The sequence below is a fragment of the Pan troglodytes genome, chromosome 1 (genome assembly GCF_028858775.2).
Source record: "Pan troglodytes isolate AG18354 chromosome 1, NHGRI_mPanTro3-v2.0_pri, whole genome shotgun sequence".
In the NCBI taxonomy this organism is placed as follows: Eukaryota; Metazoa; Chordata; class Mammalia; order Primates; family Hominidae; genus Pan; species Pan troglodytes.
The window spans coordinates 2430001-2448130 of record NC_072398.2 but is presented as its reverse complement, the minus strand read 5'-3'; the positions used below and the strand labels follow the sequence as shown (position 1 = coordinate 2448130).

The 18130-nt window shown below is 48.5% G+C and overlaps 1 protein-coding gene across 2 annotated transcripts; it reads left to right on the top strand.

Moving 5' to 3' along the window:
• Positions 1–10542: 10542 nt before the first annotated feature.
• LOC104004823 (uncharacterized) lies at positions 10543–17970 on the top strand. 2 transcript variants are annotated; one of them, XM_063789995.1, is made up of 3 exons: positions 10543–11609; positions 12860–13393; positions 13495–17970. In XM_063789995.1, exon 3 carries the CDS (start codon positions 13896–13898, stop codon positions 16038–16040), a length of 2145 nt encoding a protein of 714 aa, XP_063646065.1. In that variant the 5' UTR covers positions 10543–11609; positions 12860–13393; positions 13495–13895; the 3' UTR covers positions 16041–17970. The 2 variants fall into 2 exon arrangements, with proteins under 2 accessions (XP_063646065.1, XP_063646060.1); XM_063789990.1 differs by having other exon boundaries at positions 10545–11360; positions 11548–11609; positions 12860–17970.
• Positions 17971–18130: the final 160 nt, after the last annotated feature.

The following is an 18130-nucleotide window of genomic DNA, read 5'->3' as shown; positions in this document are numbered from 1 at the left end:
ACGCGCCACCACGCCCGGCTAATTTTTGTATTTTTAGTAGAGACGAGGTTTCACCATCTTGGTCAAGCTGGTCTCGAACTCCTGACCTTGTGATCCAGCCCCCTCGGCCTCCCAAAGTACTGAGAATACAGGCATGAGCCACTGCGCCCAGCCCCTCATCTGTACAATTTCTAAGACAACTCCAAACTTTAAAATCCTCTTATTCTTTGAATATCCAGAAGTGTTCGACTTTCCACCACTGAGAAAAGACAGCTTGGATGTCTGTACTTGGTGGGTGGGTGAGTGTAATCACTGGGTTGGGTAGGATGGGAGTTCTTTGAAGCTGTACATGGAGGTCAGAGGTGGAAGAAATGAAATGATCTGTAGAATTTGAAGTACTCGCTGTGCCCATAGCCCCCTTGTAAAGAAGAGCCTGCCACAGATCGCTGCTTCTCAATAAGGTTTGATGCTTTTCCTTACATTATCCTGCAAACCTAGTCACAGGTGGTTAGACTGGGGCACTGGGGCCTTAGCCTGATGCACGCCTTGAAGCTTGAACCTGAAGAAGGACAGTGACTTGGATGAGAATGGGTTCTTTGGGGGCAGTTTTTGTCTCCGGAACAACATAGAATCAGGAACTTTTGTGGAGAGTATCTGCCCAGGCAGGTCATGTCTCAGATGATTTCGGTTTGGAGCACGGAGTCTGTATCCGGCTGTGGCAGTCAGAAGGAGCAGACGCTGGGGCCGTTGTCAGGGAAACAGCATAAGGCTGAAGAGTCTAGAAGCAGCAGAACCACTAGACAGCCAGAAAGGCTTGCTCTTGAGAGCCACCAAGAGCTAGAACCCAAGCAACGTTCCAGTTCTGGAGGACCTGGCCCCGGGAGCATACTACCCCTTGTTATGTGTGCTCCTTACACAGGCAACCTGGGAAAGAGTCTAGTTCCTGCCCCTCGAGACCAGCTGCAGCACAGATGTTGTGTGTAAGCCTTGTCTGGCTCTTTAAAGTTGTGTTATTTGGGGATTATTGGGCAGTGTTAATTTGCTCTGTTGTATCAGAGAGGAGGCTGGGCTCCGAGGAGTTTCAGTGACTTACTTGAGACCAAGAGCAGCACAGCTGACGGAGGATTTTCCACTTCGAATTTGAGAAGTTGAAAATACCTGTAGGGCATTTCTCCTGGGATCACCACTGCATCCTTCTCCTCCTGCTCTTTTGTGACCTAGAACTTTGTGCCTTTGATCACTGTTACTCTGGGTCTTACACATGGAAAAAGACAACAGAGGCAGTTACTGTGTATCTGCAGGCCACGGGCAGTGAGGCAGTTAGCATGGAGTTGTCCTGTGTTTGTGTGAGTTTCTCTGGGGGGTCCTAGTAGGAAGGCAGAGGGTTTCCCTGGCAGACCTGTGTCTGTTCTGTGCCTAGGGCTGCCAGATGAAATACAGGATGCTCAGGGATTGCACCAGACATTCTTGGACTAAAAATAATTTGTTTATCTTAAATACAAACTTAATTGGACATCCTATATTTTTTGTCTGCTAAATCTGGCAATTCTGTCAGTGCCACAATGTGTTATAGACGCTGAAGACCACAGGAGACAGGGTCATCATGGCCAGAGAAGCAGAGGGGATCCGTCTCCAGAAGCAGCCTTCAGCCCCCATCGTAGTTCCTAAGCATCCCAGGGTCTTGAGTCTGCAAACAGAAGACACGGTATCGGCACAGCCATGACAGCAGTACGTCTGCAAAGGGCAGGATGTGGTCACAATGCATTGGCATTTGTGGAACAAAACTCTGAGTCTGCAGAATTTAAACTGTGTTTAATCTTTCACAAAAGTGGAAATGTAGTCATAGCTTAGAATGTGATGAAAAACAACCCCAAAACTGAGTACTCTACCTGAAGTGAAAAACCTTCTGAACGTGGCTGTGTGTGCTGTTTGTCCTACAGTGGCAGTCACGGTGGCCCAAATTCACAGAATTGTGTGTGTCACTCCTAGTTTGCAGATAGCACCAGCTAAAAACACAGTTATGAGATACGGCCTATAATTGCCATTTGTTTTGGCTCTTAGATCATCTTATTTTTATTCTGGTCTTGTTCCAGAGATGAGATTGCTGGCTGCACCTAGCCGACACTCAATGATTCACTGTGAAAAAAGATGGCGTTTTCGCTTGCCCTGTTCCTAGGCTTAGCTTCCATTGCCTCTGCTTGTCACCAACAGCTGTTGGTCCCTCTGCCCTTGCAGGACCAGCTCCTCTGGATGAGCGCTTTCGTCTTTGTCTGACCCTCTTTCAGGACAGCAACTCCCACTTGGTGTTAAACGTCGTTACTCATAAATAGAAGTGCATTTGGATTAGCTGTGGCCAAGGTCCATCTGGTCTCTTTCCTTCTGCATAGAGTGATGAATTGGCTAAAGGACAAGAAGGGAAGGGTAGAGCAGCTGGTGAGGCGGTCACCACAGAACCAAGCCTTGTCTGTGTGCGATGCAGGTTTCCTTGTGCAGAATGAGCTTGAGTGACCCGGGAGGCACCCTCCCCTGCAGCCCCTTGGCCATTGTGGGAAGGAAAAGCAGATTCTAATACAGGACACAGCAAACATCATGTTTGTCTTCATGTCTGCAAAGCATGCTGGATTTGTCCAAGGAAAAAGCAAGTAAAAATAGAGAAAAAGGAAATGAGCACTCATTTTAGAAATAATGTTTTTTTTTTTTTTTTTTTGAGACGGGGTCTCTCTCTGTTGCCCAGGTCTGAGTGCAGTAGCGTGACCACGGCTCACTGCTGTCTCCATCTCCCACTGCACCCAGTGAGGCAATGGCTTTTTTTTTTTTTTTTGAGACAGTCTCACTCTGTTGCCCAGGCTGGAGTGCAGTGGTGTGATCTTGGCTCACTGAAACCTCTGCCTCCTGGGTTCAAGTGATTCTCCTGCCTCAGCCTCCCGAGTAGCTGGGATTACAGGCATGTGCCACCACGCCCAGCTAATATTTGTATTTTTAGTAAAGACAGGGTTTCACCATGTTGGCCAGGCTGCTGTCTCAAACTCCTGACCTCAAGTGATCTGCCCGCCTGGACTTCCCAAAGTGCTGGGATTACAGGTGTGGCCACCGTGCCCAGCTGAGATAATGTATATTGATGAGTATGTACACATGTGTGTATTTTTTCTTTTAGCTAGTGACGAGTCTGGCAGGCCATAAACACTTAAGGGATCAATAATTTAATAATAAACACAAATGGAAATGTTGCAAGCATAAAAGAACAAAAATCCGCAAATGGAGGCCTGGGAGAGGGCAGGCTCTGGGGGAGATGGGAGCCAGCTGTCAGTAAAAGCCTTCACCAACAGGCTTTTGCTCTGTGGCTGCAGTTCCCTTTCCCAGCAGCCCCGAGGTGGGTCTCCAGGGAGCCCTCCACAGCAGCCCTTCTGTGACCTCATGCGCTGATGGTTGTCTCAGCTACAGGAGTGGAAGGCGCAGCCAAGGAGCCGCTGGTATTTCTGTGTTGCATATGGGCTGGGGTCCCTCCTGTCCTTCTCTCCTACACGATCCCAGATCTGATTTCTAATGGTGTTGTATTTCCTCCCTAAATCATTTTTCAATCGTATTTTTTGTTCTTCTGTGGGATACAGAAGAACTTTTTTTTCCTATTCCAATAAGGACAAGTAAACAAGTCAGAAGCCTCAGAAGACCTCAAGAGAGAAACCTCAGCCTTCAATTCCTGGTCCCTTTCTGAAACCTCAGCTCTTGATTCACTTAATTTCAAGGAGAATTGTTTTATGACTACGCCAGGCTGACCCAAAGACCCCTGGGAAGCACGTGGCCCATCAGAGGGAAGGGCTAGGCCCTGGGGCTGGAAAGGATGCAGAGCCTGTTTTCAACAATTACGTCTACATTTTCCAAGAGATTAAACCGATTGGGAGCCAAGCATTGGAGAAGAGATCTTTTGTCTTCCTTGGCAACATTTCTGAAATCTACAGATAGGGATGAGGAAGTGAGGCACATTTTTCATCTGTTCCAACAAACTGCCAATGGAATGGCTGACATGCCATTTTAGTGTATGTCATCTCTCCCGTGTTCCGTCATCACTGAGGGTCAGCTGGGCCCTGCCCTTGAATACAGCACAGGGCTGGTGTCATGGAGCCGGCCTTCCTTACACTAATGAACCGCAGGAGCCTCCCCTTGTCCCTTGCCTGGGGGGAACTAATGGCATTGCAGGCAAAGGCTCAGCAGGGACCCTGTAGATAGAGGATAGATCGGCACCCAGGCGTCTTACAGGGTGGACCCCATGCTGGCAGGGTGGGAAGCCAGAGAAAAGAGGCTTGGAAGAAGCAAAGGGAACTCTCAAGAGGGTGCAGAGATGAACGTGGCTTGCACCTGGAGAATTCCCAGCCAATCTGAGCTTGACCCCCCTCTCCTTTCCACCAATCAGATGGCACTACCACCTCCTCCTAATTCCTCTACCAATGAAAACTAGGTTCCTTTACCTTATCCACCAATCAGGGCTTTGGACAAAGAATAATCTTATCAAACCCCACATGGATTCACACGCATCTGGCAGCTTGGTTGTTGGTAAGTCTCTGCATGGCAAGCTGGGTCTCCAAGTCTTTATTGTTATGCTTCTACCGTTTGGAGGCAGAAGGGGAGATGGGAGAGCTAAAAGCCCAGGCCCCTTTCTTCCCTGAAAACCCTGAGAAAAGTTTCTGCCTATGTGAAAAAGAAGGGGTTTAGTGGACAGTCATCATAAGCCAACGGTGATATGTGGGCGACATGCTAATGCCGTGGCTTAGGCTGCACTGATACACATTTATCAAACCAATACGTTGCCAACGGAATGGCTGGCACGCCGTTTTAATGTATGTCATCTCTGTGTTCGGTGAGCGCAGTGATGTCCTTCAAGGAAGGACTTGTTGCCTTGGCTGCTGCGCTGCCATGAGCGGGGCTCTGACTATGGTGAGATTAGCTGGTGACCTCGCACCCGTCATACCAGTTGGGCTGTAATGACTCCTAGAGACAGTCGCTCAAGAAAGCTCTGTGTGTTTGTTTCATAAATAAGCTCCATGGCAAATTCGCATTGTTTTTCCCCAAATAAGCAATTCCGAAGGCTGGGCCTTCACTGAGAGCTTGCATCTCTGCATAAACTGCCTCTGGGCTTTGGGACCTGCTTTAGCTTCCAGGAGCTGCTCTTCAAGACCACATTCCTCCCCAGAGCAGCCCTGTCAACATCCAGGGACAGATGAAAGCCCGAGTATGAAGACCTGACCATCTCCCCCGAAATCAGGAAACTCTGAAGAGCATTCTAGCTCCAAAGATTCCTGTGGGTTGGCTGGGGCTGTCCTTGGACCTGTAGTACAGCCCAGGTCCTCCCACTGCCCACACCCGCTCTTGCCTCCTCTCTTACACAGGTGTTGGTCTGAGGGCACTTGTACAGGCTAAACTCCATCTGAGTCCGCTTCCCAGGAAAACCAGCCTGCAGGGAAACCATGCCAGTTCTCTGTGCTACTTGCATCTCCCTTGCAGAGCTGCCTTCAGAATCTGGACAAAGATTTTGGTCAATTTATAAAGTTTATTTTATTTATTTATTTATTTTTTGAAATGGAATCTCACTCTGTCGCCCAGGCTGGAGTACAGTGACGCGATCTTGGCTCTCTGCAGCCTGCGCCTCCCGAGTTCAGGTGATTCTCGTGCCTCAGCTTCCCCAGTAGCTGGCACTACAGGCACATGCCACCACACCCAGCTAATTTTTCTTCTTTTTGTATTTTTAGTAGGGATGGGGTTTCACCATGTTGGCCAGGCTGGTCTCTAACTCCTGACCTCAAGTGACCTGCCCGCTTTGGCCTCCCAAAGTGCTGGGATTACAGGCATGAGCCACCACGCCCAGCCTAATTTATAAAGTTTCTGTTTGTCAAAGCTGGCTGAAATGTGATAGACATCTTCTGAAGGTGAGGTCATCTTCTAAGGAAGATGTTCAAAGGAAAACTGACTATTGGAAAGATAAGGGATGGGTGAAGGGGTGAAATCAGGAATCCTGCGGGCAGATGGACGAGATGCCCTCTGTCAGACCTCTGAGCCCAAGCTAAGCCATCATATCCCCTGTGACCCTCACGTATACATCCAGATGGCCTGAAGCAACTGAAGATCCACAAAATAAGTGAAAATAGCCACTTATTAGTTCCTGCCTCAACTGATGACATTCCACCATTGTGACTTGTTCCTGCCCCACCCTAACTGATCAATTGACTTTGTGACATTCCTTCTCCTGGACAATGAATCTCAGGAGCTCCCCACCAGCACCTTGTGACCCCCGCCCCTGCCCGCAAGAGAACACCCCCTTTCACTGTAATTTTCCACGACCTACCCGAATCCTATAAAACTGCCTCACCCCCCGATCTCCCTTTGCTGACTCCTTTTACGGACTCAGTCTGCCTGCATCCAGGTGATTAAAAGCTTTATTGCTCACATGAAGCCTGTTTGGTGGTATCTTCTCAAGGACTTGCATGACACCCTCCAGGGTCTAATCATACATCAAGATCTTAATATCCCAAGATTAACTGTACCCCAGATATCTAGTACCCTTCAGCATACATCCATCCCAATGTTCTAAAATATCACGTTTATAATTTAACTACATAAGACAGGGTTGGCCAAGGTTTTTTTGTTTGTTTGTTTTTTGGTTTTTGTTTTCTTTTTTTTTTTTTTTTTTTTTTTTGAGACAGGGCCTCACTCTGTCACCCAGGCTGGAGTGTGGTGGTGCCATCATAGCTCACTACAGCCTCAACCTCCTGGGCTCCAGCAATCCTCCCGCCACAGCCTCCTGAGTAGCTGTTATTACAGGCATGCATCACCATGCCTGGTTAATTTTTATATTTTTTGTAGAGACAGGGTTTCACCATGTTGCCCAGGCTAGTCTCAAACTCCTGGGCTCAAGTGATCCACCCACCTCAGCCTCCCAAAATAAATTTAAAAAAAAAGAAGAAGAAAAAGAAAAGGAACAATCATACAGTTATAGAATTGTAACTGCTAAAGAAGCAAGCTAGTAGCCTGTTAAAATAATACTGCCTTCCTAAATCTAGCAGCTATGAATATATCCATTCTATTATATCCACTCTACATTAAGTAATCTAGGTAAGCTTAACATTGGCCAGAAGTAGACAGAGCACACACGTGTGTATATTCACACATAATCTATGTTCACATACCCAAGAGACAAGGAGAGTTACTAGAATTAATAGGATAACTGTATTTTCTGGGAATTGTATTTAAGTATCCCCAGAAAATACAGTTTTTTTTTAAAAAGACTGCTATGATGGCTTTGCCTCTTTTATTTACTTGATATTCATTTATTCATCCATTCAAACAATATTCTTTTTTGTTTTTTGTTTTTTTTGTTTTTTTTGAGACGGAGTCTCGCCCTGTCACCCAGGCTGGAGTGCAGTGGCACAGTCTGGGCTCACTGCAAGCTCCGCCTCCTGGGTTCACGCCATTCTTCTGCCTCAGCCTCCCAAGTAGCTGGGACTACAGGCGCCTGCCACCACGCCTGGCTAATTTTTTGTATTTTTAGTGTAAATGGGGTTTCACCGTGTTAGCCAGGATGGTCTCGATCTCCTGACCTCGTGATCCGCCCATCTCGGCCTCCCAAAGTGCTGGGATTACAGGCATGAGCCACCGCGCCCTGCCCAAACAATATTCATTGGTTTCCAATTACATGAGAAGTGTTAAGTGTTGCAGTCATTGATTTGGGAAGAATGTGTCCTTGTCCAGGTCACAACCCCACCTCCTAAAGAGGAAGCATTTTGGTAAGACATGTAAGCTGTGCTGCAGTAATGCTGATGCCACAAAGCATGGGCGCCATCATCCCAGGGAGTAAGCTCATGCCCAGCTCCATCTTGGGCCAGCTATGTGACCTTGGGCAAGTCACTCAACCTCTCTAAGCTCCATTTCCTCATGTGTTGTCAGGCCTCTGAGCCCAAGCTAAGCCATCGTATCCCCTGTGACCTGCATGTACACATCCAGATGGCCTGAAGCAACTGAAGATCCACAAAAGCAGTGAAAATAGCCTTAACTGACGACATTCCACCATTGGGATTTGTTCCTGCCCCACCCTAACTAATACGATATATTCTCCCCCGCCCTTGACAATGTACTTTGTACGCCCATCCCAAACCTATAAGAACTAATGATAATCCCACCATCCTTTGCTGACTCCTTTTTCAGACTCAGCCCACCTGCACCCCGGTGAAATAAACAGCCTTGTTGCTCACACAAAGCCTGTTTGCTGGTATGAGATGTGGACGATAGTCATGACATTTACCTTATTTGGTTGGCATCACCATGTGGTCGCTTGTGGAAGCTTTTGCCTCTATCTTCATAACTGTTACGGGCATTCTCCAAAGCCACCCTGAATGAGTATGCAATCTAAGTCCAAGCACCATGTTTTCTTGGCACTTGCATCTCCCCCGTCCAATTAGACTGCAGCCCTTAAGCCCCTTGTGTATAGAACTCTGACTGCTGAGTTCTCAGAGCAGTGGCTGAGGCTCTGCACACGTGTGAGCTCCAGGCGCCACACCGCCCCCGATGGACAGTCCCCTGAAGGAAATGAACCCTCAGCGGTCGGAAGCACCATTGCCCCTCTGAGTCCCTGACTCCGGCTCAGGGGACATTTCCCACCAGTGTGATGGCGGCTGGGTATTTGCAGCCTGACCTGTCTACTCGTGGGAGTAGAAGACCCCTCAGAAGCAGAGCGAGCGTCCGAGCATGGTGGCTCACGCCTGTAATTCCAGCACTTTGGGAGGCCGAGGCAGGCAGATCCCGAGGTCAGGAGTTCAAGACCAGCCTGGTCAATATGGTGAAACCCCGTCTTTACTAAAAATACAAAAATTAGCCGAGCGTGGTGGCGGGCACCTGTAATCCCAGCTACTCAGGAAGCTGAGCCAGAAGAATCGTTTGAACCCAGGAGGCGGAGGCTACAGTGAGCCGAGATCACGCCACTGCACCCCAGCCTGGGAGACAGAGTGGGACTCCATCTCAAAAAAAAAAAAAAAAAAAGGAGAGTGAGCCCCGTTGAGGGCTGTGTGGTGAGGGAACAACTTTGGCCTACTACAAAAAAGTAGGACAGAGACTGCAGAATCAAACCTTTAACTTAAAACTTCAGATTTAAACAACTTTGGAGGAACACATAAGCAAAACATCTCCCTCCTTTACCACAGAAATGTTTTACATATCCCTGTGGCCTCAGTTAGTGTTTTTTCTTTTTTTACATTTGAGATATAATTCATATACCATAAAATTCAAAAACTTGGTGAACAATTCTGTGGTTTTTAGTATATTCATGTAACCTGTGTATAAAGTTTCTTCCCCATAGTTATAATCATAGTATGTAAACTTTTTTTTTTTGCTATTTTCTTCACTTTGCCTAATTTCATCCTCATATTCCTTTTTTCTTTTTTTAAGAGAGGGTCTCACTCTGTTGCCCAGGCTGAAGAGCAGCAGCGAGATCACAGCTCACTGCTGCCTCAATCTCCTGGGCTGAGGCAATCCCCCCACCTCAGCCTCTTGAGTAGCTGGGACTATAGGCGCATGCCACTATGCCTGGCTCATTTTTGTAGTTTTTGTAAAGACAGGTTTCTCCATGTTTCCCAGGCTGGTCTCAAACTCCTGGGCTCAAGCCATTCGCCCGCCTTAGCCTCCCAAAGCGCTGGGATGACAGATATGAGCCACTGAGTCTGGCTGTAACCTTTCTTTATTCATTAGACATTTGGGTTTTCTACCTTTCTCTCTATAATAAATGAATACTACTGTAAATATTATTGTACAGATAGACCTTTGTTTTGAACTATTATTATTATTATGATTTTAGACACAGAGTCTTGTTCTGTTGCCCAGGTTGGAGGGCAGTGGTGTGATCATAGCTCACTGCAGCCTAAAACTCTTGGACTCAGGTGATTCTCCCACCTCAGCCTACCAAGTAGCTGGGACCATAGCTGCACGCCCCCACGTCTGGCTAATTTTTTAAAATTTTTGTAGAGACAGGGTCTCCCTATGTTGCTCAGGCTGATCTCAAACTCCTGGGCTCACGCGATCCTTCCACCTCCGCCTCCCAAATTGCTGGGATTACAGGCATGAGCCACTGCACCTGGCCTTGAACTTTTTACTTAGAAATACATTCAGAGGTTTTTGGATTACTGAATAAGGGGTAAGATTGTTTTAAGGCTCTTGTTTTATTATTTTCCTTCAAAAAGACTGAACCCCTGTAATAAACTGGTGACACCAGTGATGTTTACACATGTCTGTATCCAATACTTGACCAGCCCTGGGTTCATTATCATCTTCATTTATGCCGGTAGGTGTAAAATGGTACATGATATAATTTTAAATTTAATTTCTTTAATAACTGGAGAGGAAGCAAGCCTTCCTACCCTGTGATTTTAAGCATCTAAAAGGAAGCTTCATGTGGTAGACTTGCTCTCATCCTATCACACTGCTAAACAAGGATCTACAGTGCCTAATTTCTGTTAGATTCAAATCTAAACATAACACATAGTTGATGCTAAATATCTATTTCATTGCTTTATGGCTTCTAAAATCTGAATATTTCCCCAACAGAGAGTAATCTGAGATATTATGCATCATATATATATATATACAATTTTTTTGCAACAAGGTCTTGCTCTGTTGGCCAGACGCTGGCGTGCAGTGGCGCTACCATAGCTCACTGCAGCCTCCAACTCCTGGGCTGAAGCTATCCTCTTGCCTCAGCCTCTCAAGTAGCTGGGACTACAGGCATGTACCACCAGGACTGGCAATTTTCTTAATTTTTATTTTTCATAGAGACATCTCACTATGTTGCCCAGGCTGGTCTCTAACTCCTGGGTGCAAGTGATTCTCCTGCCTTGGCCTCCCAAAGTGCTGGGATTACAGGCGTGAGCTGCCACGCCCAGACCAGTTTTTCCATCTTGGACTCTCAGCTCCAAATTCCCCCTTTTGGACTACTCTGTGAAAATGGATCTGGACCTTTAAATATTTTTTCCCGGGCTAGCTAGCACTGAAATCTTGCCAGTAGAGGGTGATAGAGAGACACTGGAGAAGGAAAAGAGGTTGACTTGCTTCTGGGTTCCAGGGTGCTCACTGGGTGGTTCCCCCAGTGCCCCACTCCTACAGGAACTGCAGCCAGCAGCACCCAGGAGACGGAACCTCCCTGCCCAGCCCGGCGCCCGCCAGCCCTGGTGCCGTTTCCCAGGAGACGGAACCTCCCTGCTCAGCCCGGCGCCCGCCAGCCCCGGTGCCGTTTTATAGCAGCATGCCTCTAGCAATCAAGACACCTGGCACCTCGGAGGGCCGACTTCCAGAAGGATTTGCCACAGGGCACCACAACAACTTCTCTGCCATTCAGAGTCACAGCTGCACAGGTCTGGATCTCCGCCTGGGGCCGGGGTGGGGGCTCTCTCAGTCCTGGGGCTGGTTCACTGGACTTTTCTTTCTTTGTTACTAGCCAGCCCCTCATGGCTGTAATCCCTTGCTCTAGTAAATAATTCTTTATATTGAATTTTCTCTGTTCAAATTACTATGTGATTTCTCTCTCCGGACTGGACTCAGACTGATACAAGTATGGACCCCCTAGAAGGAACAACAAATGGAGCTGCCGTCTATATACACACGTGAGATGGAATTCGTGTTTTAGATCCTTTCCAACACCTTGCTGTCTCAGAGGGCGGAGGACTCGGGTCCCACCTCACACGTGGCAGCCGGCCCTGGCGCAGGCACCTGTTCCCAGCTGAGGCAATCAGAACCCACCTGGGATTTTTTTTTCACCCTCGAAGCCAACTTCTCTCCCTTAAACTAAAGCAGAAAGAGTATGAGGATGTGACTTCAGAACTGCCTGCTCCATCCCTTGCCCAGGGGGAGGCTTAGAGTCTGATGGGGCTGGGCACCGTGGCTCATGCCTATAATCCTAGCACTTTGGGAGGCTGAGGCGGGCAGATTGCTTGAGCCCAGGTATTTGAGACCACCCTGGGCAACACGGTGAAGTCCTATCTCTACAAAATATATGAAAAATTAGCCAAGCGTGGTAGTGCATGCCTGTAGTCCCAGCTTCTCAGGAGGTTGAGGTGGACAGATGGCTTGAGCCCGAGAGGCGGAGGTTGCAGTGAGCATGCCACGGCACTCCAGCCTGGGCGACAGAGCAAGAGTGTGATGGACTCGAAGATGAGAGATGGCAAAACAGAGAGAGACTCCTAATGTCATCTCCCACCCTTTTAATGAGACAGGATCTGCCTCTGTCACCCAAGCTGGAGTGCAGTGGCACAATCACAGCTCACTGCAGCCTCAACCTCCTGGGTCAAGTGATCCTCCTGCCTCAGCCTCCCAAGTAGCCGGGCCTACAGGCACGTGCCACCATGCCTAGCTAATTTTTTAAATTTTTTTAGAGATGGGGTCTCACTGTCACTCAGACTGGAGTGCAGTGGTGTGATCATAGTTTACTGCAACCTCAACTTCCTGGACTCAAGTGATCCTCCCACCTCAGCCTCCTGAGTAGCTGGGACTATAGGCGTGTACCACCGCACCTGGCTTATTTTTTAATTTTTGGTGGAGAAGGAGTCTCCCTTTGTTACCCAGGCTGGTCTCCAACTCCTGGGCTCAAGTGATCCTCCTGCCTCAGCCTCCCAAAGTGCTGGAATTACAGGCATGAGCCACCACGCCCAGCCCAAGGCCGTCTTTGTGTTTCCAAATATTTTCAGACCAGTTTCAGTCTTTCCACCTATATTGTGGGGGAAAAAAAGTAAAATGAAAAAGTAAATTTTAAAATTAGAATTAAATGAAAAAATTAAAAAGTAAAAAAAGGGTATTCAATATCACATTGATAATTTACTCAATAATGAATCTTTTTATTTTTTCTTACCTAACGTAGGTCGATTTAGGTCTCTGTCTCTGGCAACTGAAAAGAGACCCAACAAAACATCTTACAGAGCACCAGGGCCGATTCTTGATGCGTCGTTAGATTCTGTGTAGCCAGAAAGCAGAAACAGAAACATATCCAAGCCAGGCGGAGGAAAAACTTTGAGGCCTGTTTATCCAGGTTCAAGACAATTTCTATTTAAAAAAAAAAAAAAAAGAAAAAAAGAAAGAAAAAAAAAAGCTCATAACCGAATAAGTTCAGATTCTCCTGAGTGTCAGAGCTAAGATCTAACGCCTCTGCTGGTTTCCATGACAACCACCAGCAGCTACAATCATGCCGAACCAAGAACCAGAGGATTCAGTAACTTTACCTTGATTCTGTGGCCAGATTATTGCCAATTTTAAAAGGAAATGCATAGTGAGCCCCTGTCTCTGTTGTGTCTTCAGTTGTCCCTTGAAATGTGGATATCTTGACAAGAGGCCAGGGCCTATCCTATCTCATCTCCCCGAGCTAGTGTCCTTCCCAGATGAATTTCTTCTGGCGCTGGTGAGATTACTTGGTGACCTAGTTCCAACTACACAAGTTATGCTGTCGTGATTGCTGGGGGTAATTGCTCAAAATAGCTCTCTGATTTGTTTCATAAACAGGCTCTGTGGCAGGCTCATGTCGTTTTTTCCCCAAAGAAGAGATTCCAGAGACGAGGCCTTCACTGAGAGCTTGCTCCTCTACCTCTGGGTCAAAGGCTGTGGGTTTCAGGGCTGGGACGGGAGACACAGAGAATCTGTCTCTCGGGAATGCCAAGTTGAGGTCCTAGCCTGGCTAGGAACTCTTGCATTCCCCTTGCTTCGCTGTAGCCTCCCCTGGGAACAGATCTTCCAGGAGGGTTGCACCGAGTGATGACACTGTTGCATGAGGCTCTGCAGTGCTTGGACACAGAACTGCACTGCGGCCTTCCAGATGCTCAGCTGGAAAACCCCTGAGAACCTGAGGCTTTTCTACAGCACATTAGAGCTTATGACTGGAGAGTGTCTACCGCCTGAGGGCAGGGATGAGATTTTTACCTATCCTATTCACCTGTTTAGGTGCCCACTTCATCCTAGACTCCCTTCTTTTCCCTCCCTTCCTCCCTCCCTTTCTCCCTCCCTCCCTCTTTCCCTTCCTCCCTCCCTTCCTTCCTCCCTCCCTCCCTTCCTCCCTTCCTTCCTCCCTCCCTTCCTCCCTCCCTCCCTTCCTCCCTCCCTTCCTTCCTCCCTCCCTTCCTTCCTCCCTTCCTCCCTTCCTTCCTCTCTCCCTTCCTCCCTTCCTCCTTTCCTCCCTGCCTTCCTTCCTCCCTCCCTCCCTTCCTCCCTTCCTACCTTCCTTCCTTCCTCCCTCCCTCCCTTCCTTCCTCCCTCCCTTCCTTCCTCCCTCCCTTCCTCCCTCTCTTCCTTCCTCCCTCCCTTCCTTCCTCCCTCTCTTCCTTCCTCCCTCCCTTCCTTCCTCCCTCCCTCCCTTCCTTCCTCCCTCCCTCCTTCCCTTCCTTCCTTCCTCCCTTCCTCCTTTCTTCCTCCCTCCCTTCCTTCCTCCCTTCCTCCCTTCCTTCCTTCCTCTCTCCCTTCCTCCCTTCCTCATTTCCTCCCTCCCTTCCTTCCTCCCTCCCTTCCTTCCTTCCTCCCTCCCTTCCTCCCTTCCTTCCTCCCTTCCTTCCTCCCTTCCTCCCTCCCTCCCTTCCTCCCTCCCTCCTTCCCTTCCTTCCTTCCTCCCTTCCTCCTTCCTTCCTCCCTCCCTTCCTTCCTCCCTTCCTCCCTTCCTTCCTTCCTCTCTCCCTTCCTCCCTTCCTCATTTCCTCCCTCCCTTCCTTCCTCCCTCCCTCCCTTCCTTCCTCCTTCCCTTCCTTCCTCCCTCCCTTCCTCCTTCCTTCCTCCCTCCCTTCCTTCCTCCCTTCCTCCTTCCTTCCTCCCTCCCTTCCTTCCTCCTTCCCTTCCTTCCTCCCTCCCTTCCTTCCTCCCTCCCTCCTTCCCTCCCTTCCTTCCTCCCTTCCTCCCTTCCTCCTTCCTTCCTCCCTCCCTTCCTTCCTCCTTCCCTTCCTCCCTCCCTTCCTTCCTTCCTCCCTCCCTTCCTCCCTTCCTTCCTCCCTTCCTTCCTCCCTTCCTTCCTCCCTTCCTTCCTCCTTCCCTTCCTCCCTCCCTTCCTTCCTTCCTCCCTCCCTTCCTCCCTTCCTTCCTCCCTTCCTTCCTCCCTTCCTTCCTCCCTCCCTTCCTCCCTCCCTTCCTCCATTCCTCCCTTCCTTCCTTCCTCTCTCCCTTCCTCCCTTCCTCCTTTCCTCCCTCCCTTCCTTCCTCCCTCCCTCCCTTCCTTCCTCCTTCCCTTCCTTCCTCCCTCCCTTCCTCCTTCCTTCCTCCCTCCCTTCCTTCCTCCTTCCCTTCCTTCCTCCCTCCCTTCCTTCCTCCCTCCCTCCTTCCCTCCCTTCCTTCCTCCCTTCCTCCTTCCTTCCTCCCTCCCTTCCTTCCTCCCTCCCTTCCTCCCTCCCTTCCTTCCTCCCTTCCTTCCTCCCTTCCTTCCTCCCTTCCTTCCTCCCTCCCTTCCTCCCTCCCTTCCTCCCTTCCTCCCTTCCTTCCTTCCTCTCTCCCTTCCTCCCTTCCTCCTTTCCTCCCTCCCTTCCTTCCTCCCTCCCTCCTTCCCTTCCTTCCTTCCTCCTTCCTTCCTCCCTCCCTTCCTCCCTCCCTTCCTCCCTCTCTTCCTTCCTCCCTCTCTTCCTTCCTCCCTCTCTTCCTTCCTCCCTCCCTTCCTTCCTCCCTCCCTTCCTTCCTCCCTCCCTTCCTTCCTCCCTCCCTTTCTCCCTCTCTTCCTTCCTCCCTCCCTCCCTTCTTCCCTACCTTCCTCCCTCCCTCCCTTCCTCCCTCTCTTCCTTCCTCCCTCTCTTCCTTCCTCCCTCCCTTCCTTCCTCCCTCCCTCCCTTCCTCCCTCCATCCTTCCCTTCCTTCCTCCCTTCCTCCTTCCTTCCTCCCTCCCTTCCTTCCTCCCTCCCTCCCTTCCTTCCTCCCTCCCTTCTTCCCTTCCTTCCTCCCTCCCTCCCTCCCTTCCTTCCTTCCTTCTCTTTCTTGCTTGCTTGTTTGCTTGCTTGCTTGCTTCAGGGTCTCACTCTGTCACTCAGAATGGAGTACAATGGTGCAAACACAGCTCACTGCAACCTCGGCCTCCTGGGCTCAGGTGATCCTCCTACCTCAGCCTCCCAAGTAGCTGGGACTACAGGTGTGTGCCACCAACACTTGGCTAATTTTTTCTATATTTTGTAGAGATGAGGTCTCACTATGTTGCCCAGCTGGTTTCAGACTCCTGGGCTCAAACAATCCTTCCTCCTTGGCCTTCCAAAGTGTTAGATTACAGGTGTGAGCCACCTTGCCCAGCCTTTGATACACTTCTTGATTGAAGGAAGAGAACCAACTTTTATTGGGTACCTATTATGTGCCTGGTGCTTGCATGCATGTCATTACTTTGGAGGCAGTATTGCAGAGTGCTCACAGGCAAGAACTCCAGTATCAGAAAGACCTGGACTTAAATCTCAGTTCTCCCACTTACAGTACTAGCTGTGGAAACTTCACTTGTTACTTAACTTTCCTGAGCCTCAGTTTTCTCATCTGTAAAGTGGGAATAATAATAAATCACCTCGTCAGGTTGTTATGAAGATTAAATGAGATCATGTATACAAAGCACACAGTAAACATTCAATAAAGTTAGCTATTATTATTCCAGTTATTAGCAGCCACAAGATATAGGACATTGTTATACAGGAAGTTTAAATCTTGAAAAGGAAAAGTTCTAGAATGTATAAGCCTGAATATAGCACCTCCTCAAATACTGTTTGGATCAGTGAAAATGCTATTGCCCATGGTGGCTCACACCTGTAATCCCAGCACTTTGGGAGGCCGAGGTGAAAGGATCACTTGAGGCCAGGAATTGGAGACAAGTCTGGGCAATACAGCAAGACCCTGCCCCTAGCAAAAATTAAAAAATTAGCCAGGTGCCATGGTGCACACCCATAGTCCTAGCTACTTGGGAGGTTGAGGTGGAAGTATCACTTGAGCCTGGGAAGTCAAGGCTTCAGTGAGCTGTGATCATACCACTGCACTCCAGCGTGAGTGACAGAGCAAGACCCTGTCTCTAAAAGAAAACTAGAAAGTGCCATAGTCTGAGTTGTTGTGGCAAGTCTGGGACTCCGAACGGAGGGACCGGCTGGAGCCGCAGCAGAGGAACATGAATTGTGAAGATTTCATGGACATTTATCAGTTCCCAAATAATACTTTTATAATTTCTTATGCCTGCCTTTACTTTAATCTCTTAATCCTGTTATCCTTGTAAGCTGAGGATGTACATCACCACAGGACCACTGTGATAACTGTGTTAACTGTACAAATTGATTATAAAACATGTGTTTGAACAAATATGAAATCAGTGCACCTTGAAAAAGAACAGAATAACAGTGATTTTTAGGGAACAAGGGAAGACAATCATAAGGTCTGACTGCCTGCAGCGTCGGGCAAAAAAGAGCCATATTTTTCTTCTTGCAAGTAGGAGAGATATCACTAAATTCTTTTCCTAGCAAAGAATATTAACATTAATACCCTGGGAAAGGAACGCATTCCTGGGGGGAGGTCTATAAACGGCTGCTCTGGGAATGTCTGCCTTATGCGGTTGAGAAAAGGACTGAGATATACCCTGGTCTCCTGCAGTACCCTCAGGCTTATTAGGGTGGGGAAAAACTCCGCCCTGGTAAATTTGTGGTCAGACTGGTTCTCTGCTCTCGAATCCTGTTTTCTGTTGTTTAAGATGTTTATCAAGACAATACATGAACCGCTGAATATAGACCCTTAACAGTAGTTCTGCTTTTGCCCTTTGCCTTGGGATCTTTGTTGGACCCTTATCAGTAGTTCTGCTTTGCCTTTTGTCCTGTTCCCTCAGAAGCATGTGATCTTTGTTCTGCTTTTTGCCCTTTGAAGCATGTGATCTTTGTACCTACTCTCTGTTCTTACACCCCTTCCCCTTTTGAAACCCTTAATAAAAAACTTGCTGGTTTGAGGCTGAGGTGGGCATCACAGTCCTACCGATATGTGATATCACCCCCAGCGGCCCAGCTATAAAATTCCTCTCTTTGTACTCTTTCTCTTTATTTCTCAGCTGTCTGACACTTATAGAAAATAGAAAGAACCTACATTGATATATTGTGGGTGGGTTCCCCCGATATCAGTGAACTGCCCTTGGTGCTCAGCTGGAGACTGTTTATTCCATGCTTACCGTGTGCTGGGC

Bases quoted from the DNA above. Each gene is read 5' to 3' on its own strand.
- LOC104004823 (XM_063789995.1), top strand. From the start codon at position 13,896: ATGAGATTTTTACCTATCCTATTCACCTGTTTAGGTGCCCACTTCATC.